The following is a 25070-nucleotide window of genomic DNA, read 5'->3' as shown; positions in this document are numbered from 1 at the left end:
TGAAGTATTTATAACTACATCCATATTAATAGCTTTTATGTTCCTTGGTTTTGTGGGTCATCCCTTCACTCAACCCACAATTAAAATCTTCAAGCAAGCTACTTTGGAGGGCTTTCTGCTAGGGCATGGCCTCCAAGGAGGAGGTACAGTGGCACTGTATTCACGTGTGGATATGTCTGAACATGTTCCTGGCATCACCCAACGGCACAGTCAAAGTTTTCAAAGAATTACTAAATTCGACTCTATATTTTAAAGTTCACAAGAATAGCTCGTACACCAATAATTTATGACCAGTGAAAACAAGTACAGAAAAGAAACAGGCCTAACACAACCTTTGCAGGGATTTACCGAGTACTTGGAGAGGCTTGAGCGCTTTCCCCTGGGCCGGCCGGACAGGGCTCTGCGGCCGCAGGGCGGGCGAGCAGAGAGGCGCTGCCCTCGCCAGGTGCCGGCAGCTCCTCCAGCCCGCCCCGCTCCGCCGGCTCCCCCCATCCCGGCGCTCCCGCCCCGTTGGGGCGGCTCCTGCGCGGCGCCGCCCGCCCGTGGGCGGGCCGTGCCGAGCCGTGCGGTTTGGTTGAGCCTCCTTGCGTGTGTCTATAACTTTGTGTTGCTGCCGGTGGTTGTTAGGAGGAGGGATGTGGAAGTCGGCGGCGAGCAGGGTGACAGGCTGCTCGGGCGGGCTGCGGCGGCGGACGGGCTGGGCGCGGGCGGATCGCTTGCCTCTCGCCGGCTGCTCGCAGGGGGAGCGGGCGCTCTGCCGTTTTCCCATCCTTCGCCTTTAAAGGGAAGGCTCTCTGGAGCTGAAGGCGCAGGAGCAGCAGGAACCATGCAGCAGCGCTGCTTCTTCCTCCCGTGAATTCGGATCTCGATTGCTGCCGGTTGTGGAGGTGGCTCTCGATCCAGCACCCCCCCGCCGCCTCCCGCCCCTCCCGATGTGGCTTTCCCTGCCTCGTCTTCCTGCGCTTTTTAAATGACTTAAGTGAAGGGGGGAAAAACTGTCAAGATGGCAGCAGCAGGAGCAAGGAGGTTATGAATGTGGTGTTGATGCTGGAACAAAACCTATTCTCTTTGGCAGCCCTAGGGAGGGCTTAAAGCTACTGGACCTGTTGGAAGACTGGCGATTTGATTTGTTCCCGTTGTGTTTGCTTTTTCCCTGCAAGAAGGAGGATTTATTACTATTTTTTTTGAACCGACCAGCCCCCAGGGTGGCCTTCTCCTGCCCCCTGCTCCGCCGGCTGTGAGATTTTGGGGGGTTGCTTGCGCGTGGCTTGGGGGCACCGCAAAGTGACAGGTTTACGCTAGTGTGCAGTTGGATGTATGCTAAGACTTCGGCTCCCTTTAGGGCGTTTTGAAGAAGGAAAAAGTCTTCGGCGTAACCCAAAGGACCGCTCTCCTTGCCTTCCTGCCGACGGAGGGCGCGAAGGACCACCCCCCCAAAAGGCAAGATATCTGCGGAAGCGACGAGGAGCGAGCTCGGAGGCGCCGGGGGCGTGAGGGGCTCCTCTCCCGGCTGGATACAGCGCGGTTCCCGCCGGAGCTACTTCTGCATCCGCATGGAGTGAAACATAAACAAACGCACACACGCACCGCGGGAGCGGCCGCCGCTCCGCCGCCGCGGAGGGCAGCGCCGCGGGCAACTCCGGCACCGCCCGGCCCGTGCTGCCGCCCTGCGCGGCCGCTCCGGCTCCTAATCTGATTTTTTTTTTTTCCTCCCTCCCTCCTCTTCTCCCCCCGCCTCCCAGCCTCGGCGTGCGCATCGCCCGCGGGGAGCGGAGCTGGGAGCGCAGCGGAGAGGCGGCCAGCCCTTAGCGGAGCGCGGCATGCCCGCCCGGCAGCCTCCCGCCTGCTAGGCTCCCGTCGGCACCGAGGAGGCGGCGGAGGAGGAGCGGGGTCGGCGGCCGCCCGCCCGCCCCGTCGCAGCGCCCCGCAGCCGCCCGCGGGGGAGGCCAAGATGGCAGAGGCGTCGCCCCCCGCCCCGCTCTCGCCCCTGGACGTGGAGCTGGACCCCGAGTTCGAGCCGCAGAGCCGCCCCCGCTCCTGCACCTGGCCCCTGCAGAGGCCCGAGCTGCAGGCCAGCCCAGCCAAGCCCGCCGGCGAGTCGACCGCCGACGCCGCCTCCATGATCCCCGAGGAGGAGGACGACGAGGAGGAGGGGGGCGGCTCGGCCATGACCGTCGGCAGCGCGGCCCCCGCGGCCGGAGAAGCGGCGGCGGCGGCGGCGACCACCGTCGTGCCGGAGGAGGCGGCGCGGCTGCTGGCCCCGCTGCCCGGCGGCGGCCCGGAGGGACCGAGCCTCTCTCCGGGCGGAGCGGCGGCGGCGGCAGGCGGCGGGGGGCTGAGCGGGGGCCCGGCGGCGGCGCCGAGGAAGTGCTCGTCGCGGCGCAACGCGTGGGGCAACCTCTCCTACGCCGACCTCATCACCCGCGCCATCGAGAGCTCCCCGGAGAAGCGCCTCACTCTCTCCCAGATCTACGACTGGATGGTCCGCTGCGTGCCCTACTTCAAGGACAAGGGCGACAGCAACAGCTCGGCCGGGTGGAAGGTGAGGCGGGGTCCCGGGGCCGCGGCGCTCCCGCCGCGCCGCCCCGACCGACGGGCGGGCTGCCCCTGGAGGATGCGGCCGCGGAGCGGGGTGCTGGCGGCTCGCCCCGGCAGCAGCCCGCCGGGCGCTGGTGCTGGTCGTGCTGATGGTGGTCGTCCTGTCGGCTTTGGTTTTTTTTAAGAGAGAGATTATGGAAAGTTTTGTCTCTTTCCTGTTGCTGTGTACGGGCGGTGAGGGCTATTGACTCTGGGGGCAGAGTACACGCTGGAGCGGAGTTGAGTTTTGTGAGGCACGAGCACATAAGCAGGGAAAGAGAGAGGAAGAGAGAGAAAGAAAAATGAAAAATATTTATAAAGTGTGTGGGTTTTGTTTTGCCTTTTTTTTTTTTTTAAGTTTTGGTAACAGCAGAGGTAACTCATGCTGGAAACGAGCAGAATTGCTTTTATGTATGGTCAGTCTGCGTCTCAAAGCTCAAATACAGAACGACTTTATTCTTTTTGTCAAGGAAACCCGCAGTTTTTTGCCCATGTGTTCCTCAAAAGCAGTAGAGGGAAATTCGGGTTTTTTCATTTCTTCATAAAGTTAATCAAAGCATGGAGTTATTGGCTGTTGAGCCCCTGGAATGCTTGGTTTGCGATTCCTGCCTTGCCAGTGTATGAGAGCACCGTCTACTCATAGCCCAGCATTTTCTGTCCAGCACTGCGACAGTGAGCAGCTAAGAGTACTACGGTTTTAATAAGTGAGGGGCAGAAAAAATTCTGGTTTTGTGGCTTGTTTACTCAGCGCGTGCAAAAGCACGTTGCAGGCAGGCAGGGTTTTACCCTCAAGAAAGAGTCTTATAAGGCCTACCAGGAGCCAGAACTGCGCGTAAAGCACATTTGAAGTGATTTCCAGAGCTGCCTTTTTTTTTTTTCTTCTCGTTTTCCTGTTCATCTGTCAGCGTCTGTTGGATGCCAAAATGTCACGTACTTGCAGCTGTACAGAAATGCAGGTGCTGCTTGACGGCGATACTGTTTGCAGAAGGAAATCCCGGCAAGGTTCAGTTGCTGCTGAGGGCCGATACTAGCGGCGTCTGACACTGAGTTTTTGTGTGCATGGCTGAAGGTGAATTTGCCAGCAAGTTCAATGCTTTTACAGAGAAATTAAATTTTGTAATTGAATCTATCCAGGTTGGATCAGGTGATAACTTTCAGTATACAAATTGGTCAGAAATACTGTACAGATTAAACATTTCTGGCAGTTTCTGTACTAACAGCCCTGTCTTGTGTTTTGGTGCCTGAGTAGGACTTGCTGCTAGGAATTGAAGTGTGGCTGTATGATTTTTACCTTCCAAATGAAACACAGGAGAGGAAATATTTAGTTGACAGACTTGTCTCAGGCTTGGGAAAATACAAACACAAAGTTTATCTTTGGCATAGCTAGTTGAAGACAAGGCTTTTAAAACCACACATTCTATTTACAGCTTTTGTGTCTGTATTAGGTGTTGAATTTTGATCTGACTTTACAAGTGTGATGCAGAATGTGATAAAGGGTTACATCTTCCAATGACAGCCTGTGCCTTCATAAGTTGTTTGGTTCCGCACAGAAGCAGTGGCTTTAGATGTCAGCTGTGTTGACAAATCCAGCATTTTTATCTGGTACTTTGAATTTTCAGTAAATTCTCAGTATCTGATTCAAATGAAGATTTACCTAACAGTGGGGCTGGCACTGTTTTGAATTTGGTGGCAAAATTCCTTTTCACTTTCGCAGAAGCAGAATCTGGGCCATAATATGAAGTGCTTGCATTGATTAGTATCCTTAATACCGTCACAATTTTTCTGACAATTTATACTGTTAATTTGATATTGATTCCTTTGCTTAAGCAGCATTAACTGGTACTTGGAGCTAATTAAAATGTTAAAAACTTGGATCCCTTGAGATTCTTCTGTTATAATTTAGCTCAGAAGTTTCTCATAAGCCTTTGGGATGACCTTTCTCAGGAGATGCAGGCACACTGGTAGCAGCAAATTCTGTCTTTGATGATTGTGAGCCGTCTCTGAAGTTAGGGTAAGGCATTCGGTCACGTTAATGGTGGGTGCAGTTGTGTGTAGGTGGTAGGGGCATGCTGGAAGGGGCAAAGGGGAGGTCAGGAGCTAAGAATAATAATTTGCCAGACATCTAAAACTGGAAAATGTAATTCCTTAGCAAGGCTAGGATTTCTTTTTCAAGTGCGTATATGTTCAGAAGAGGACTACTTCAGTTTCTTGGCTGGAGAGTAGCTTCATTTGTGCAGGGGCAACACTCTTACACGGGGACTCCATCTTAGTCTCCTGATGTTAAAACACATTATATCTTAATTATCATCTTTGTTTCCTTCACAGGTAATGGAATACAACTCTTCAGGAACTAATGTCAGCTTTTCACATTAGACTTCTTCAGATCGCTAGTTACACCGAGACTTTAAATGAACAGAAGATAGTTCTGTGTTAGAAGGCTTTCATCTTAATTTAGAATATTTTTACACAGCTAAATTAATTGTTGAAGGCAGTAAGCCCATTTAACAATATTCTGCTCTGCCACTGAGTGGGAAAATTGTTATTTTAAACAAAGGGAAAAAGATCACTTGGTCTTATTACCTTATGTATTATTATATATGAAATATTAATACTGTTTCCAGTGAGATGTGCCAAACACCATAATCCGTAAACATAGCCAGGATTATTCTCCTCAAACAATTATTTTAAGAGCTGTAAATTAAAGTTACAACTATCACTTTTTTTTTTCTTCTTTTTGTATTTCCCTGGCTAGGGCATTAAAGCAGAAGTGAATTATTTCAGATGTGGTTAGGAAGGCATATATTACGTTTCCGGTAATTCGGATAAGGTTTGCCCAACACAACCCCCATCAATCTCCTTTGCTTCCCCCTCCCCCTGGCCCCGGTGGGACACTGGCTAAGCTAACAGTGCCTGAAGCTGACTGGGGCAGCAGTGTACGGTGCAGTGCTGCAGAGGTGCCGCGCTCCGACACTCCTGTGTGCCACAGGCTGCCCCGCTTGGTACAATCCCACACACTTCCAGACCACTGGAGAGGGTTTCCATGCACGTTCCGGTATTGGCTTCTGCCTTGAATAGTTAGGGAAGGTCGGTATTTATGTTCGTCATCACCGGAGGGGGGAACAGATCCGAGGGTGAGCTGGTTTCACCCTTGTGAAATTCGCTGTGCCAGGTGACTGTTCCAGGTACTTCACAGAGCTCCTTGATGACTAGATCTTTCCTCATTCAGGTATCTGTTACCCAATCGAAGTCCTTCAGTCACAAAACTAGTGTGCTGACTTAGAAACCAAGTTTTATCTTGCAGGTATTTAAGGTGAAGCACTCACTTCCCTCAGTAATCTTGAAATAAGAAACTGGAAAACCTTTCGGTCCATGTACATAGTAGAGATGCCCAGTTTCACTACAGTTTAAGTAATTCTGTACCTCTTCCCACAATGTTATTTTGTAATTTCTTGAGCACTATCTTGTGAAACAGTCTTTTCTACATGGAGAGTACACTAGGGGGACTATTTTCCTCTTTGTTAAGCGATACGGCAAGACTATGAATCTCATCCTATATACAGAGATACCAGCAGTTCCCAAATTTAAATGTAGCTGATTTGCTTTGAATTGTTTTTCATATCAGAAGCCTATTCTGTTTTCCACCTGTTGTATTCATCTTCCCCATAGAAGATAAACACTAGCTGCTGGGATATTTACTTTGAAGGGGAGGTTTTTGTAAACTTTGTAAATTTCTTACCATGTTTTATTGGCCAGTATGTACCAAAGGGCTGCAGTCCCTTTGGTGTACCAAATGCATGAGTCTCTTCTGTAATTACTGAGACTTGAAAAGGCTTGAGAAATTTGCCAGTGATGTAGACAGATGTCTAAATCTGTTAGCCAGATGCTGATATGCAAGATGTGTTGGACTCTTTTTATCATCTTCTTGCAAAGATGTGAGAAGGAAGTAACACCACTCTCTTTCTTCTTACTTCTCCTTCCTTGGACTGACACACAATGTCTTCATCAGGAGTGGCAACATAAAACTGGAGTCTGCATCAGTTTCTTTTTTTCCTCTATTGACTTATAAACTTCTTTTCTTTTTTATTTATTTTTGGGTTCTTTTTCCCAATTAGCTGCTAGCAGGAATATTTTTTTCAGCCTTCTGTTATTTTTTAATATGTTTTTTGTGTTGCCTTATTCATCTGTACAGAAGGGTTTGAGTTACAAGCTGTAGCCTGATTATTTTAAGTTTTGACCTACCAAGGAGAGCATGGATTTAAGCACGTGAATGGATCCTTGGGACTTCACTGGGATTACTTGTGTGCTTAAACTTGCTGCTTAAGCATCTTACCTGATCAAAGCCTTACTGTGTTGTGCTTTAACAAAATACTCAGAAACATTTGTAAGTGACTTTTGTGCTGATCAGTGTAAGAGATGTGTGGTTCCAGCGGTTGAAACCACCAGATAACAAATGTCTTGCATCAAAGAGGAGTATACTGTAGTAGCACAGTAACAAATGACTTTTTAAACTTTCCAGCAGAAACCATATATAGGTATTAGCACATATTGTTATTTCATATCTGTAATGTACATCAGAGATCTATCTCACTTTTCCCCAGCTCATGCAGGCAAGTGACAGCTATTAGAGCAGTGAGAGAGAGACCAAGTAAATAGCTCTCCCTCCCAGAATCACTCTCATTGTTTGATCCACAGTGTGACAGTGAGGAGCACCTCTGCTGAAGGATTTGTTAAATGCTGACAGAAACACATCACCTTGGTGAATGTGTTCAGCTGGTAAGAATCACAGGCTCTGAGGAACTCAAATTTTGATGCGAATGGGAAACTTCCAATCAATGATGATGTGGTATTGCTGGATAGATATCACTGCCCGGTAGACCTGCATGATAAATGCTGGAATCGATGTCCCTCCATCATTCAGAGACAGAAGGTTACCTAAAACAGTCATGCAGCAATTGACATTGTCTGTAATAGATCGATTAGTGTCAATATTTGTACGTATTTAAAATTTGCGCATATTTAAAATAGGAAGCTTGAGACTCAGAGGTTGGCTTCTCCTCTTACCTGTGCGTTTGAAAGTACGCAGTTAATGCCAGTAAAAATTAAATCACCTTATGGCAGCTATATCTGATGTATTGTACTGGCTTGAACAAACACTGTCTGAGACTGAAGCCAGGGAGGAGAAATGTCCTGGCACTGCTGCCCTGGGACATCCTGCCTCTGCTCGGTGTTGTCCTGGTGAAGCGAGCGGTGTCTTACTCTCGAGGCCATTTTGTATTCAGGTCATTTTGGTGGTGCTACACTACTTTGCTGTAATCCTGGGAGATTAGGGGAGGCTGGGCACGTGCTGGTGCATTTAGAAAGGCGAGTGATTAGGGTTAGCTGTGTAGTTTTGTGAAAGCTCTTTGTGCTGATGTGGACAAAGTAGCAGCCCAGAGTGGAAGGTAGGCAGCTCTGGGGCAGCCCCCCTGCACCCTCCCGCCGTGGCTGGGTGGGTTTCAGCCAGCTCGCCTGGGGTGCGCGGGGTCAACAAGTGTGAAACCACCCCAGAAAACTACAGTGGGTGTGCTTGGCTTCAGAGGGAGGCCGAAGGGATTGCCTTGGAGATAGGGAAAACTGAGGATAAGCAGCCAAAGCATTTCTCTAGGTGGCAGCCTCCTAAAGGTGCCCTGCTAGATTTTGGCAGCCAGCTATTTTGCATGGAAGTATGGAAAATCTTTTGTGAGGATTGTTTCTTATTTGCAATGCAATTAAACCCAGTCTTGGTGTAGTGGCGAATTGCCAAAGGAGAAACTGAAAGTGTTTCCTAATGCAAGTTGCTACTTAGACTAAAGTCTCTGCATGTTCTTGTTTCTCTCTCACTTTTTTCAGAAGCCTTACTTTACTACTCTGTCTGTCACAGAAAATGTGCCCAAGGGCAGCATTACAAAATGGCAATATTAGTTTGCTTTAGCGGCAAGGAGCCCTCCTCTTTTGGAGGTACTCTGTCTGGAGAAATGCAAGCTGTGAGCATCCTCCCCGTTGCTGATCTGTTCCTCTTGCCATGGAAAACTGCTGTTTTCAAATTGGCTCTGGAAAGGGGCACAGCTTGGCCAGGCCCTGGAACAGAAGGTGCGTTCAGGTCCTGCACACAGTGACAATCCCGATAAAGGCCTGGCCGATAGCAGCACTCAGGGAGTGCAGGGAATTTTTGATGTGGCTTTTCTTGGGACTGACAGTATGTGCGTAGCGCAGCGGTTCAGGGGCAAAATGAAGTGTTCGAGTAATGTGCATAGTCATGCAGTTTTCTGTACTGCTGGCTCAGCACACCATGAGTTAAGTGAAGATTATGCTTAACCTTTTATTTGCTCTTCTTTTTGTGCTTCTACAAACTTAGACTGTTCTGTTACAATTTCCTGAGCGTTGCCACACACCAAGCTTGGAAAATGAGGTGCGTTTAGCCAATTTATGGCCTGACATATGTTAATTAGCATTAATTACCTGCTTGAATAGTCCATTTAGCACTTATTATTAAAAAGTGGCTTGTCTACAGAAGGGGATTTTCCTTCAGAGTGAGATGTTTTGTTCTAACTTGCTTCAGGTGAAGTCAGGTTGGGGTATCCTGTGCTTCTCTGCATGACTGTACCAGTTTCCTGATGTTCTAGTTGTGCATGTGGGATACAGTTGTACCACTCATAGGCACCAACTCTTTACCCATGTGTATTTGGCATTTATTTGACAACAGTTTAGCTTCCCAAGCAAGCTAGCATGTTTCCAAGCATTTTCTGCTAGTGGTGGATACCGCTCTTGCTCATCTGGTTGAGGCAGCAGAGAAAGAGCCGTGCTTCTCAGCCTGCCAGGAGCTGCAGGGGCATCTGGAGTCCTGTGGTGATGTGACCCCAGCACCTTTGGGGTGAAGGAGTAGGAAAAGCTCAGGTGTGCAAGGCTGGAGAGGGTATGTAGGGGTTGCTGGGGCACACTGTGGGGCCTTGCAGAGAGGTCATCTTCTGCTCTGTGTGGAGGAGGATGATGGACCTTAGGGCTCCTGCAGCCATTGAGAACAGGACACTGCTGGAGTGGAGCGTGATCTCCGACAACAGCAGGAGTCTTGCTGTATTCGTCAACTACATTAGCCAAGTTATCTCCTGGGCAGTTTGTTGAGTAAAGGTTGTCACAGATCATTGGTCTAAAACCTGTGAGGGTAGTAAGAACCAGAGAGGACATGTTAGATTTCCAAATACCAATATTAAAAAAAAAATAAATCTGTGACTCAATTCCCCATATCCCAGTTTCTCATTCCTGTCTTTGGAGACTCCAGGGATGTTATGTCCTGCTTCACCTTCTCCATCCTTCCCACTTGTAACACCAGTGGGAGGGTTGCATGTTACACTTCTGTGGGAGGTAGAGGGCTGGCTTGTAGCTGGCAGTTTTGGCTGGGGATACAGCTAGGAGATGATTGGTCTACAGGACTGATGAAAAGCAAGGCCAGTACCGTGCGAGGAGTTGGGAACAAGTGAGTGATTGCATCCATGCTCTGCCTCATCCCTGGGTGGAATAGCAAGGGAGCTGCCTTCCAGTAGGGCTAGAGAAGAGCATTGCTTTTTGCCAGCGTGCAAAAAGCAGAGTTCTCCTGGTGATGTGCTTGGCTGTGAAGTCCAGGAGGAGCCCCTCTTGCCCTGCAAAGCCAGAGTCCTTTCTTTGGGCCACCCACCTTGCACATTTGCTCAAGGATTGATATGCTTATAATGCTGTTTTGCAGGGAATTTGAGGGAGGTTGGGAATTAGTAGCATTGATGTGTTTTTAATAACTCTGTCTGTGTGTGTCCTACCTGGACTTTGCTTACAGGGCAATGTTCTGTATCTATATGCTGATACCTATTAAAAATCAAGGCTGTTTAAATACTTTTTCAAATACCTTCTTAAGCTTTCACAGACAGAGAAATGCCCTTCTGTGGATTTGTACTAGTAAAGAAATGCCTTGTGAAAATTAGCTCTTATAACAGATTTGTGCTAACAAATTAAATGGATTGCTTGCTCTATCACAACATGCTGCATACTTTAGAGCTGAATTATGGAATGCTGGTATCTCACATGAACATGTTTATTTGGCAGGGTATTATTTTGCTTTTCTTTATTATTTTTCCCCTGATGGTGAAGTTTCTACTCGCTGCATGTAAAGAGAGGTGTGAGGAGGGTGCATGCTGGTACAGAAGTGTAGAGGCAGCCCACGGACCATTGTTGGAGGAGCTGGTGGAGGAAGGACCACTTGAAGCAAGGACAGCACTGTGTGGCACCGACAGCTTGTTGTCAGGGCCCCTGCAGTGTGTGCCCCCAGTTTTGGGGGTCAGGAGGCTGTGGGTGCAGGGCTGTGCCTGTGCAGCCCGGGGCTGCTGTACGCCCGGGTGCTGCCCTGGTCAGGTGCGCTTCCGTGGGTGACTCACTGGATCACGCCACTCCTGCGTCCCTTCACACACTGCCCCTGCCGCGCTCAAGGGTGGGTCCCTGCTGACGTCTCCACGCCAAAACCCAGTTGAGAGCTCTGGAATGAGGGCAGGAGGGAGGACTGCTGCCAAAGAAGCCATTTTCTTCCTTTGACAGCTACCTCTCAGGCTGCCTTCACACTCTGTGTCGGGCTGTGGGTCTGCCTGGGGTTCCTCACAAGCCAGCTCTTGGCCTTGCAGTGTCTTCAGGCCAGCCTGACTCCCCATCCCTGGCCTTCCAGTTCTTTGTCTCTCTCTAGGGAGCAGCGGAGGCCATGGCACTCCCGGGACTGTGATCAGTGGGTGGGACTCAGTGCTAGGAAAGAGTTTTCAGCAGGTTTGCTGGCTCCTGAGTCATGTGAGCAGAAAAGGGCGGGTCTGGTTGCTTGCCAGGGCTTGAACAAGGAGGTAACATCTGCTTATCCCAGCCCTAGAGGAGTGGGAGACCACAGATAAGTCAGGAGACTGATGAGGACAGCGTGCTGTGGGAGGACAGATAGAGGAACACCCAAAAACATCAGGATGTGTCTGCTGGGGCTTCACTCTGTGTCGTGGTGCCGCGACTGCTCAGCTGGGAGTGGGAATGAAGAAGTGTTGGCATGGATGTGGGTTTATGACAGTGCAGCTTTCATGGGTAGATGAAGTAAAGAGGGCAGGTCCGAGTCTCATCCCTGCTAAAGGCTGTGTCAAGGCAGGAGCACACATTTGCATTAGTGCTAGACAGACTCAAGCCAGCAGTGCCAAAAATCCTGGTTGCAGCTCAGCCTGAGCCCCGTGTGAGGACTGAGTATGACCAGGGAGCGTTAGTAACAGTGTCATACTTAAGTAAACCAAGCTTTGTTTAAAAATGTATTTATTACCTAGTAATATCTAATACAAGCTGCTTTCCTAGTCTAGACAGTCAGCACTTCTGACTCTGGAGACCATTTGCCCTTATAACTTAGTGTTTTCTCATGCTTTATCATGTTGGTTTCTATGCTTTTTTCCAAAATAGGTTGCAGAAGAATAAATGTATTATTCTAAAGAAATAATTTTAGGATATGGGCCGAACTCCAGGGCCATATTTGTTTTGTCTAGAATGTGGACTGAATTGTCTTGATATGTACTCACATAGCAGTTCTTTTAAATCCTGCTCTATCTAGGGTTTTTTCTCTCCACACTATCTCTTCAAACACCTATTGCAGTTCTCCAAAGACACATTGTGACCAAGGTTAACTCCACTTTCTTACTTGAAATTTGCAGTGTAAACATACCTTTAAATGTGAGACTTAATCCAGATCAAAAGTTTCCGACTTTGTGTGAACCCCAGTCTTGTGTAAATATATTTGCTAATACTTCATGGAGGATTTATCAGTTTCATGTATTAAGTTCTAGATATGCTTTAGTAAATAAAATTTGGCATCTGACAAGTGAGAACAGTGCTCAAGAAAGAATGTCTTATTGTGAGTGTTTCACAAGCTCTCACATTATCACCACTTTTGCTGACTGGTTCTGTGCAGACAGCAGTGATGTGGTTTCCTGAAAGCCTATAACTTACTGTTTGTTCTGCACAACTGCTCTGAGCCTTGACTAATTTTCAGAGAATGTTTTTTTTCAGGAATTTGTACAAGAAGGTGATGCCAGTTCAAGTCGTGTCCTGAGATGCTTGTAAGCTGAGACATGTGGAGCTGCTGTCCCTGCTTTTGTGCAACATGATCTATTGTGCCTGAGAGTTTCACCATATGGGGGAACTCAAAACCGTTTGTGTGAGATGTCAGGTTTCAGGGTGAATGGTGCTTCTTTAAGTATGCATCAAGACCTACAATGGGAGGCTGCTGACCCTTGTATGCCTTTGTAGGACAAGAACCTTGGCACTGATAATGGTGCTGCCATTGAGGAGCTGTAAAAACTCTGAAGCATTTTTTGAATTCGAAGCCTCAGCCGAGTATAAGTGGGCTACATGTAAAATCTTCGATTTGCAAACGGCAGTCGTGTCAGAGCTCTGCATGAATTGGGCCAGAGGTTTCCAGCCTAGTTTGTGCAGCAGCCAAAAGGTCTGACCCAGTATTATGTTCATCATGATGTTGACAGTGTGATTTTCACTTCCCATGGCATGTTGAGATTTATTTCTTGCCCCAGTAGCTCTTGCATCCTGATTCATACATGGCAAAAATACTTCCGATTAAAATGTGCTAGAAGGTTTGCACGCTTGGGGTAGGAGAGAAATTTTTTATGAGGAACTGTACTATATAAAGCTATGGGGAGGGGAGCTGTGGTGCTTAGGAAGGTGTTTGAAAATCAGCAGTGAGGTCATTTTACATACAAAGAAGAGGGGAAGTGTGTAGTCCATAAGGTAGTGGCATACGGGACTGGGAGGAGGAAGGATTCTCTGAGCTAGCAGTAGGGTGTAAATCAACCTGATGTATGTTCAGAGACATCTGATGTCTACTGGGCCTAGTGGGGTAGCTCAAAGCAGGTGGAAGAAGCATATTGTTTACCTAATTAGAAACATAAATAAAATCTTTCCAACGTTCTTCTAAATTAAAATGCATTTGAAGCATATGTTAGACTTCTCACATCCAGGAAAGATCTCTTAAAACCCCTCCGTTCCTTGTGGAGGCTGTTTCTAGCCCACTTTCTGCAGGGCTCTGCCAGGTAACAAGGGTTCTTGGTTTGGAGATGGAGTGGGATGTGCATTAGCAGCTGGAGAATGCTGGGGTTCTTCCTGAGTGTACCTGTACTCCTTTTTAATCAGAGGGAAAAGGCCTGCTGTTTGAGATGATAGACCAGGAAATTGGAATAACAAAAGAAAATTATCATTGTTGAAATACTTGAAGACAGGATTTCACCTTTGTGTTTATTGAGGAGTCAGTGATGGTGGGAAGCAGGGCCTGGGCTGCAGTGCCGTCAGAGCAGCTTCGTATCTCCAGTGTATTTTAGACACCAAGGAGACAAAGATGATGCTAATTGCAAGAGAAACTACTTAACTGCTTTGTATTATGTGTGAAATGAAGGGGGAATAACGTTGATTGAATGACCTATTTTGACTTTCTCAGTATAATATGTTTAATGTTTTAGTCTTTTTCTGGACAGTGAATTATAATTTTATCAAATCCTGCTGGAAATTAATGTGTTGCTGGGGAAAGTTATTTTATCCTCGCAGTTTCAACTGCAAAGTTACATCTTGCCACTTAACTCAGTGGCAGGAGTTTTCTCTTTTAGCTGGAAAGGGCTTTTGCCATGCAACACAGCGACAGTAGTACTTTTTGTTTTATACAAAATAGGGACCTGTCAGGAGGAATATAAAATAGGGCACTGAAGTAGTCCAATTTAGAAGGAGAAAGGGCATGAATCTCCACCTCTCTCTGATGACAGAAGGCCAAAGTACAGCAGAAATGTTTCCCTGCTTGTAAAATGCCAGATGCCAAATGTAAAATACCAGAGAGGTTGTGCTGTTAAAGGCACAGCTGTATCTAGCATCCTTACAAGTTTTTCAGCCTTATTTTCAATATGTAAGGGGGTTCTTAGACAATGAAGCAGCTCTGTTAGGGTCTTCTCAGCTTATTGTGCAATTACAGAAATTATTTGCTGTCTTGGACCAGTGTCAAGCAGAATAATACAGAATAAGTCCCAACTGAATGTGGGTGGTGAAAGGAGAAAAATAATTTCAAATAAAGAGGGGCATTATCAGCTGAGCAGCCAGTGTTGATCCTATGGTGCTGAAAAATGAAAGCAGGAAAAAGGCGCTTTCTTATGAAGAATGGAAATTTTCTGAAAAGTCTGCTCTGACCAGCGTTTGGTATTCTACTTAAACTTGCAGCAAATTAGCATTGATGCAGCAGTGCTGTGAAGCACTGAGAGGGAGAACAGAAGTAGGAACTCCAAAAGTAGAAGCCTCTATAACTTGAGAGAATCTTCAGATTCCTTGTCCATTTTGGACTACGTGACCTGTAGTGTCACTTGCAGCTGCTGAATCCAAGAGTATAAATAGTGAAAAGAACAGTGATTTGGCCAGGATAAAATGTTCATTTTGGGTTTTTCCAACAGCTGTGTTGGGACTTAACCCTGGCAAAAACTTCTCACGTGTCATTGCTATTCAGGCTTGTAAGCATGTCGAATGACAATGTTCTCCAATTGAAAGTAAGAAAAGAGGGAAAAAGTAGTAAATTGAGAAATAGTGTGTATTTGGTATCTTCTCAGCCTGAAGGAAAAACACTGCTTGAATTGTATGATAGCAGTTGTTTGAGAAATTAAATATGGATTTCCTTCAATTGTAGTTGAATCATGACATCTTACTAAATTTATCCAGCTTTGAGTGCCTGCTTTCTGGTTTTACATTTTTGTTGGTAGCTGTTGGTTGTGTTTGGTTTAAAAAAAACCCCAAAAAACAACATTGCCACAGAGCTGATGTTTTCCTTATTTTTTGCAGGAAATTGTATCAGGTATCAGACCACAAATTCTTCTAGGTGATTACAGACTTGTGGGGATCAGCAGCTTTCTCCCTAGAAGTACCATGAGGCAGTGGGTGGATTTGAGCAATGCCAGTGATGGGGTCTCCTCATTTTCTAGGAGCTGCCAGGGAGATTTTGCATGGTATGACCACAAACTGTAGATCACTGGAGTATCTCTGTGGATAGTTCTCACTATCTTCTGCTTGGCCCTTCACTGTTCAGTGAAGGGCCAAGCAGAAGAACTAAATATGAGCATTCTTTATTTATCCAAAAATTTGCACAGAAAAAAAGTATCAATATAAAAGTCAAGTGCTTGGGAAGCACAAAATGTCAGAAATGAAGCTTCCTCTAGCACTTGAAATTACTTCTCATGCCGGCTGTGACGCTGTTATTAGTAAGGAGCTCACAGGCTCCATCCACCCCCGCTCTCCTTGGTGGGCTGGATCCTTCAAGGGGTGCTCAGGGTTTCAGCTCGTCCCCTGTGCTCTCTGTGTGGGCCCTGTGCCATGGCTGTTGCACTTGGCTCTGAGTAAAGAAATACGCCCTTCTGGGTGTGCTTGTCTGTGCCTTTTGCCTCCTCAGTATCCATAGGCTTCCCTGACGAGCACTGTCCCAGCACCAGATATTCTCCCCTCCCCAAGCTCCTTACTATGTTCTCTCATCCCAGTCTCTTTCTCGTATGATTCCCTGTCTTGCTCCAAGCATTCCTCCCTCCTTTTCCTGTGACCTTCCCCACCTCTGCCCACCACCACTAGTTTTTGTATCTGTTCTGCTTGTCCCTCTTGTCTGGTTTTTTTTCCCCAGCTCCCCATTTGACATTTCCCCCCTGCCCCAGGACTGTGTATTTCCTGTGTCTTGCTTGCCTATCCTAGACCACTTATCCTGTTCCTAATCCCAGTTTCAGTTCAGGTTTGTAAAGTTATTAGTGCTGAGGAACAAGCAGGGTTTTGTAGTCGGAAGTGTTGGACAATACAAGGTGTAGGTGGGGCTCACAGCACCACCTATAATTTAGAACACTGTTTATATTTTTAACTGATCCACCCTTAGGTAAGCAGTCCTGGTACTGTCAGTGTGCAAATCCTTAGTCATTGGGATAATCCTGTTCCTTCTGCCAATACTGGGTACTGAGAGGTTGCTCATTTGTGTAAGAGATTGAGGGTCCTGTCTCAGAGAGACTTGGGTGTCTTACTTTTCTGTGGCCTGACCTAGACACCAAACAGCATCTGAGATTCTACAATTCATGGGGCTACTGAGCTGTCCCTAAAGTATTTAATGGTATAGGTAGTAATTGCTCTTATTTCCATGGTGTGAGGGGCTGTTCCTTTTTCCTTCTTCATCTGTGAAAAGAGAGGAGACATTTGAGTACCTCACTAAAAATAGAAAAGATGGAAGGCATAGAAGTGCATGAAAGTGTACAGTCCATAGTCATAGCATATTCTGTGTCCTCCAGTAAGGACCCTCTGACTTGATGAATAGATTGAGACTTGAAAATATAATGATACAGCTGACCTTTTCTGATATTGCTTCATGGTTTCTTGTACCTTCTGCCTGTGATGCTGACTTCATGCCTGGTCTTCAGTGGTTCTGGTAAAATGCTTTCACATCTAGAGAAGCTGATGGCAGTGGTTTTGTTATCAGAATTAGATTGAGAAACTCATACTGAATTGTGGTGCTAGCTAGACCAAGTCATTTATTGGTGTGAATAACCCTGTGTTGACCTGTTAAAGAGCTTGGGCATAGAGTGTGTCATCCATGAGACTCTTGTTCCTTCATGATAGAAGTTCAAAACTTTAATCAGGTTAACAGGGTGTCCTGTCCTCTTTCCATTGCAATAAAGTGTGTGCAAACACACATTGCAACAAATAGTGCAAAGGCAAATCTAGCACGCCCTGCTTTTTCTCCTGCAGTTTGTTCTCTGCCACTGCTCCCCGAGCCACTCTGGTAGGTTGGTTGGCTGAGGGGTTTACTTGTGGTAGCTGATGCCTTTCAGGTGCAGTGCTTCATTTTCCCAGGCTATAGATAATGGCTGTTTAGACCCAGCTCTCTGGGTCACGATGTATGGGGATTTTCTGATGATTGTGGTGACCTTGGGGGGAGAATTAGAGTGGATGTAATGTTCCCAAGGACTGGAGATGCCTGTGCCATTGCACTGGTGCACATTGCTGAATCAATTACTAGCATTGGTAGGATTTTGCTTAAGGGGAGCCTCACAGCTATATCACAGTCTTGTTATTAGTAGCATATTGTTAATTTGTTTTAATGCAGAGCCAAATATTTGCAGGGAGAAGGAACCTCAGCAGTTGGTTTCTGTGAAGTATTTTACCTAAATGCAGCACTGTTGCAGTGCATACTCCAGAATTCTTTCTCACTTTAGTTTTTAGGAAATTTTTATTAGCTCCTGTGTGGAAATAAATTTGGTATAAAACCGTCATCCTCAGTTGAGGAATTGCAGCATGGTGTCCGTACGTCTTCCAAAGCCATTGATGACAACTAAAACTCTCAGCATGAAGATTTTCTAACTTTTTTTGTTATGTGTGTCACTCTGGTGACTCAGTCTACTGAGACATAGGCTCCTGGTGAGCTTTTGCAGAAAGCCTTCCCAACAAACCTGTGCAGCCCTTGAACTAAATCCATATCACCAGCCTCTCCTGCACCCATTGCTGTAAGTTTACTGTTTGTAATTGATTGTCAGAGTGTTGCATTTAATTCAGGGGCTGGTAGAGTTTTCCTCGAAATGCCTGTGTAGTGTTAAGCCAGTTAGAAGTTACAAATGTAAATATGTTTACAGAGAAAAGAGGAATGCATGAAAGCTGGCATTGCCTAAACAGCCAAAAGCAGTGTGATTTTATGCTAGAGGGACACTGGAAATGTAGGTTACTGGAGTGTGCTTCCAGAAGTAAATCCCAACCAGAAGCACTTGCAGTCCCTGCCTTCAAATGCACTGCCCATGTGCTGGAGCTGCTGAGGCACCATGGGGGAGAGGGCTCAGGAGTCCGTGGGCATCCTTGTGGAGTTTTGTAGGGAAGCTTGAAATGCCAGAGGGAAGCGTCAGCTGTGTCTGAAGGGCTCCCTGTTTGAGATTTTCCCAGGCAGGAGCAGCACAGCTGGCAGGGAAGTGACTCCTGACGCTGGTGTTTCATAACTGAAAGTTCAGCATTTTTCACAAGCTGTCTTCTCTTCTTTGGGGTTGTGAGCGCGGGCACACGCACACCCCTCGCACACCCCCCGCACGCCCCCCCAGCACATTGTTTACTTCCTCTCTAAGTTCTGGGACATTCAGTACTAAGGAGCATGATACGCTTGCATAAACACCCCAGCCAGATTTATCTCTCAAGCCTATCTTTCCTTTCCCGTCTTGGAAAGTGATTAATCTGCAGCACACATTTTGTTCTTTGATTGCAGGGCATTATTCTCTAATCATTTACAGTTTTGCAGAGCTCTGGCTTGATGGAGCATTTCTGTCATGTAGCCCCTGCTGTCGGCTGAAGCTTTAGCTGTGTAATGCAGGGGGAGCATTACCTTGTGTCTCTGTGTCATGTTACAACTGTTTTCTATTTACATTGCCTGGTTTCTGCCCATTCAGAAACATTCAAATGTACACATTTAAAGTGCAGATAAGTGTCTGCAGCAGCACATGCTGAGGACTGAGGTTTAGGAACAGCATCAGTACTGCACCGTGCTGGCTGCCAGCTGAGGTTTTCCTTTGCGTTTGTGGAGAGTGGAGAAGTTTAAGTAACTTTTGTTTTCCATGCTGCTGGTCATCTATTGAGCCTGCACTAGTTAGAAGTGGGCAATTTATGTAGATACAAGAATTGTACATATTTCTTAGTGTCTGTGGAAAACAAGGAAGTGAAGAGATTGAAGTTGAATCAAAAATCTGTCCTGTCTGTACTGCAGTGAGGCTTCTCCATGTGCCCTTTGTGTATTTTGTTTGTTTGCTAGTGTGCAAGGAAAGGAGATGGAAGAGGTAACAATCTTGAATTAGCGTGATGTGAATTTGAGATAAGGCTGTTGAGCAGAGTTTTGTTTGATGCAACTCTCCATGCTGTAACCCTCTTGTTTCAGTAGAAAGATGTGAAAAGTAGGTAGAAAAAATTCAAAGAAAGCCACGTTACTTTGGGTTCTGACATTGTGGTAATTCTCTTTTTTTGCAATGTATGTGCACCTCTCTGGCCTACAAAGGCCCTGAAATGGATAGGCCTGGTCTAGTCACCCGTGCCAATGAGTAACTTTTTCCAAAATCTCTCAGAAATCTGGCCCACAGCACATCAGATAAAGCATTTTTCTGTCACTTTATGGCAAACCAAAGTCCTGTAGTTACAAGACAGAGACCAGAACAGCGATGTATTGCATGCAGATACCAGGAAAAGCTGAAGGCCTTGCAGGTGCAGCATGTCTGTTAAATGAAATATCCAAACGATCCCATTGAGATCCCAGGAAAAGTTTTGTGTATTTTGCTGCTGAGAGGTCAGGACAACAAAAAAAAAATCTTCCAACAGCCTTCCTTGTCAGTGTGATTTTGAGGGCAGGACAAAGAGGAGGATTTTCTCTGACTGCAAATCCAGCAGTTGTTTTAAATGGGCAGGTGTCAAGAAGAGTACCCTCCTCTGCCTTGGGGATCTGGACCAGGGAGAGCAGCTGCTTCACTCCTCCAGCAATGGGCTGGGAGCAGGAAGAAGAGGCAGCACAGACCGGTAATATCATGGTATTTTAGTTTAAACTCCTGTCCCCTGATTTCTGATGCATAGGGGTGTCTTGAACATCTAGTCACAAATGTCCTTTTCCCATCCTAGAAATGTAAATGCCTGAATTCTAAATAAAAGGGAACTGAAAAGCAAGAAGAAGGAGAGCTAGGGATCTTTGGAAGCAGCAGCTGTTTAGGGAAGCTACCAAATTGTGTAAGGGAAGGACAGATTCAGTGTGTGTGCACGTATGAAGGTATCCAACTGCTTGGGTTGTGCTAGAACCCGGGATTAAGGTTCAGTTGGTGCAGCCAGCTTTAGGCACTGGTAAGTGAGGGGAGGTGACTCCAAGCAGGAGGCAGAATGGAGTGCAGTGCTGCTGAAGTGCAGCCTGGCAGCACTAGTGCTGTGCCCTTCTGGCATGGCTTGCAGGCCCAGCTTCTGGACCACTGGGAGCTTCCTCTTACTGCACTTGGATATGTTCCACCGGGTCATGGAGTCAGGGTTCAGCTTTGCTCACCCCAAATCCCTTATCACCTCAAAATGATTTGTAACAGTTGTATTTGTTTGTCTTTAACAGCGGGAGATGAACCCCTTTAATCTCTGTTGTTTATGTTACTGTTTATACAGAGTACAGCTGCCCACAGAAAGATTCCTGGGACGTACTGGGTTCAGTACAAAGGAGCTTCACACTGAAAACTTGAGGCCCCATTCCATAAGGCAGAAAGGAGCCTCTGCCTCAGTGTGGGTTAATTATTTAATAGTTGGCTGAGTAGGCAGGATGATCATGGACAAGGAATGAGGCTGGTCAACTGTGTCCAGCCTAATATTTCATGGAGTAGGATGGGTTTTGCTTGGCCCTCCAGAAGCACCAGAGCTAATGTCATGCTGAAGTTACGAATCGTGTAAAAGCTTGGGGAGGTAAAGAAGCTTTGGGCTTCAACACGTTCAATTATGGAAGAATACATGCACTGAAAGCAAGGTCCTCTTGAGTGGAACACTTGCCTCTAAGGGAGGGTTTGGATAAGAACCAGATGCTGAGAACATCTGTTGCAGCACCCCAACCACTCACAGAGCTTCTCCTTGGAGCTCAGTAAAACTTAATCTGCTCCTGTGTACAGCCTCCTCCGCACTGTAACTGTAGTGCTGATGCTTTACCTCCCCTCTTGCCTGGTGCAAGGGTGGGTGAAAACAAGGTGTGTTTGCTTTTCCAATCCGTATGGGTGAGTTTAGAAGGTGATGCTGTGGGTATCAGTGCAGAGAGGCCATCTTCCAGATGCAGAGGAGCCACTGGCTCTTTTTCTTGCATCGCATCACAGAGAACCCCTGAACCATGGAAGTGTCCCATAAGGGTGGAAAAGTGTGCTAAATTGCATGCTACCATTTTATCCTATTTCAGTGCAACTGAAAAGCAGGTGTGGTGTTCTTTACCCAAGAAATTTGTTTTTTGACAGACTAAGATCCACCATTGCCAAGTGCTGCTGTTGTGCACCTGCACAATTTTTGACAGCGAAGGCTGCAGTTGGGGCAGATCTTTAGAGAGAACTCGGGCTGTGCCAGCCCTAGTAACATATGTAACAAACCCAGCAGAGACTGGAAAGGGCAGTGGTGGTACCTGAGGAACCACCAGATGACAGGCAGCTCCTCTCCACCACCAGCCCCTGGCTAATTGCTGACTTCCAGTCCTTTCTTTTCCCTAAACTGTGAGGCATCGGAGAAAAGCCCTGCTTATAGGTCACCCACAAGGGAAACTGGACACTAAATTCTAAACTTCTAACCAGGCTACCATTTTACTTCTTCATTTCATGCTAGAGGCTAGTTCTGGTCTTGAAAGCACCTCCTGTGCAATGTAAAACAGGGCCCAGGGAAAGGAAATGAAATCAGAAATGGAGAAAAGTTATTTTAATCATAAATAGCTGTGGTAGGAAGGTAGATGTTTGTATGTGCAATAGTACAGTACCTACTGTGTGTATTTTAGGAGAACCTGAGAATAGCAGCTGTGCTGAAATACTTGGCAGTGAAGTCAAATATAGTTTAGGTTAAAAAAAAAAAAAAAAAAGGAGGCTGGGGAGGGTGGATTTGCAGCGTGAAGCCTGTTGGTGCTATCTCTGCCGCGTGGCACAGAACAGCCTGTCACTCTGGCACTTGTTTGTGGACACACAGTTCCCGAAACGGGATCTGTCCCGCTCCTATCAGTGTGGTATTGTGCCTGGGTGAATGCCCCCCACCTCCCAAACTTCCCCAGGAGCCACAGTCAGATGGATGACAGCTTTGTTGCTCCAAAGACTGCCTTTTCTCAAGTGTTGCTGGTTTTGCAGCCAGTGGACCTGTTGAGCTTTAAATCTGTACAGCTCAGAAGAAGTAAAGCTGCAGGCACTAAATCTGGAGCTCTTGCTAATGTGCCAAGGTCAAAAGGATCAAAACCTAAATTAAACTTGTCCCTGAAATTTGGCTGTGAATCACAAATTCAGGAAGTTGTACATGAAAATCGGTCTGGGCACTATTTCTTCCTTAAGAATCCTTTAGCTAAAAATAATGTATTGCGCTATAGTTATAAATAATATGGGCTTTTTTTTTCTTCCCCTGTCTAATTAAATTGTTACTCTTGCCACAACGAAAGGAAAGGGAAAAGATAATAACATGAATCTGGTTGAACAAGTACGTAGCTTGCAGGTTTCAGCTAGAGTGTTTGCAGCTGCAGACGATGCTGAACTCTATGCTCATGCCTTTAATTGTCAAAATGAAAAGAGGATGCTCTGGAGGGATCAGCAGTGTTTTCCATGCGTCCATCGTTTGGGAACCCTTTTGAAAGCTCACACAAAGTGGGTTTTTCCTGTACTGTCAAAATACAGAAAAAAAGGAATTTTTATTTTATGGTGATGGGGTTTTCTTTGGTGTTTTTTTATTTTTTGCTAGTAACCGAGTGGATTTTGTAAAATTGTGGTTGAACTATATGGTAGGGTGTTTTGATGGACTATGGTGTCCTACTTAAATGACAAATAGTGGCTACAGACATCTCTGCCATTATACAGTGTGACACTTGGGCAGGTTTGCTGTGGGTAAGTAGTGGATAAAGCTGGATAAATGAACTTTTCTGCATATTAGTTATGGCATTGAGGTGCTCTTTGAAAGCCATGTGGGCAATCTGGCCGTGGCCTCCTGCCTGCTGAACAGTGGTGAAGGCCAGCAGCCTGGTGAGAGTACTTACCATACCTACTGCTGCTGCTGTGTTCACTCCAGGAAAGTTTTGTGTATCTTGCTGTTGAGATTTGCCAGTGACTTCTGGGGCCTTTTAGCAGTGTTCAGGTTTGTGGTGGATTGTAGATGTTATTGGAGAGACTAACTCACTTGCTTCAGGGAGGGCAATGATAATGGCCAGTGAAAGCAAGTAATCCCAGGAGCCTATGGGACAACGACAGGCAATAATGTGTCTGCTAAACTTCAGGCTTAATCATGACATCTTTCAGGTGGTGAGAAAGTTATTTTCCTCAAATGAGGCCATGCTGAAGGAGAAAGAAGGATCCTACGAAGCAGAGAAGCTGGCCTGTGTGAGCAGTAGAGCTGGGCACAGGCTCAGAGATTTATTGCACTGAAATTTGCTGTCACTTTAAAAAAAGAAAAAAAAAAAAGCAGTGAGGCAGCTGCGTTATTTCACTGGCAGTGATGCAATGCTGGTGACACACCAGGACGGGAGGGACCAGCACGTTCTGTGACAGCACAGCATGTACATGGTGTCACCCGAGAGTGCCCCACCAGCCAACAGACCCAACCAAGTGCCAGCATGTCAGCTAGGACTTCATTTCCAAGCCAATATTTATACATAACAGCTGGAAGTATGTTTTTGGAAGTAACCCATCGTGACTGCACGTGTACAATTTCCAAAACAACCCCCTTTTGCCCTTCCTATATTCTGTGCTTTAGGGGGTTTTAGATTTTTTTCCTAAATTTATTTTATTGCAGTGCACTCTTTTTACTAATTTTTCATTCACTTCTCAACTGCTCTAAAAGACTGAAAATCTCACAGGAAAACACCATGCTTTGATAAGGTTGTAAACAGCAGAAATCTTGGTATTAATGTTTACTGCATAGTCCTGAAGATTTCTGCTGCCCCCAAAAGTTAGTGATGGCACAATCAAAAAAGACTATTGTAATATTGAAAAGAAAGATCCAAAAAGAAGAAGCTTAAGGATTTTTTGAAGAAAAAAATGCAAAAGGGGTGAGGAAGAAAGCTGCTGGTATATTAAGTGTGTGTGTTTGGTTAAGGAATTGAATGGGTAGCAAATACTTTTCCATGTGTGTGGAAAATATGAGTTGGCTTTTGCAATAGCATTTTATGGGAAGAAAGATCAAGGGTTCAGGAGCTGAAATACTTATTCATAAAATGTAGGGAGCAAAGACAAGCTACTTGTTGTGCTTCTGCCCGTTTGCTGTAAGTCCAATCTAGCTGAATCATTTCTAGGAATGGAGTGGGTAACTGGATTTCCAGCCTCCTCTCTGTCCTTGGCTCCTCTCCTGCATGGCTGCTCCTGATTAGTACTTGTACTGAGCTTTATATGAAGGGTATGTTCCTGTCCACTGCATGGCTAAAGCTTTTACCACCTTGGGATCTACACACAGTCCACTGGAAACTGGATTAAAACAGCCAGCTTGTTTCACAGAGGTTTTTTAACAGCTGTCAGACAGAAGCTGACCTGGGTAGGATTTTGGTCTGGTGCTGGGGAAATGAAAGGCCCTTCCCCATCACTGGTCCATTGCCACACTTTGTGGGTGGTTTCTGACAAAATCAAACCCAACCCAGGCATTTCCCCTGGTGTTTGAGGTCTTCCAAAAAGGCTGAAGACGGATCATCTGCCACATGAAGCCAAGCTTGCTGCAGGTGTAGCTTTTATTTGTTCAGTGAATGTGATTTTATATTTGTGTATCTG

The 25070-nt window shown here is 46.2% G+C and overlaps 1 protein-coding gene across 1 annotated transcript in view; it reads left to right on the top strand.

Annotated features, from left to right (window-relative positions):
- The first annotated feature begins 1921 nt into the window (after positions 1 to 1921).
- The window catches only part of FOXO3 (forkhead box O3), an 87453-nt gene continuing 64304 nt past the window's right edge, over positions 1922 to 25070 (top strand). The window contains exon 1 of the mRNA XM_058020377.1: positions 1922 to 2542. Within this exon, the coding sequence (XP_057876360.1) occupies positions 1952 to 2542 (591 nt within the window). The 5' untranslated portion in view covers positions 1922 to 1951. The remainder of the gene's footprint in view (positions 2543 to 25070) is intronic.

This window comes from Melospiza georgiana, chromosome 3, assembly GCF_028018845.1.
Source record: "Melospiza georgiana isolate bMelGeo1 chromosome 3, bMelGeo1.pri, whole genome shotgun sequence".
In the NCBI taxonomy this organism is placed as follows: Eukaryota; Metazoa; Chordata; class Aves; order Passeriformes; family Passerellidae; genus Melospiza; species Melospiza georgiana.
The sequence above is the reverse complement of the archived record's forward strand: the minus strand, read 5'-3'. Positions and strand labels throughout refer to the sequence as shown.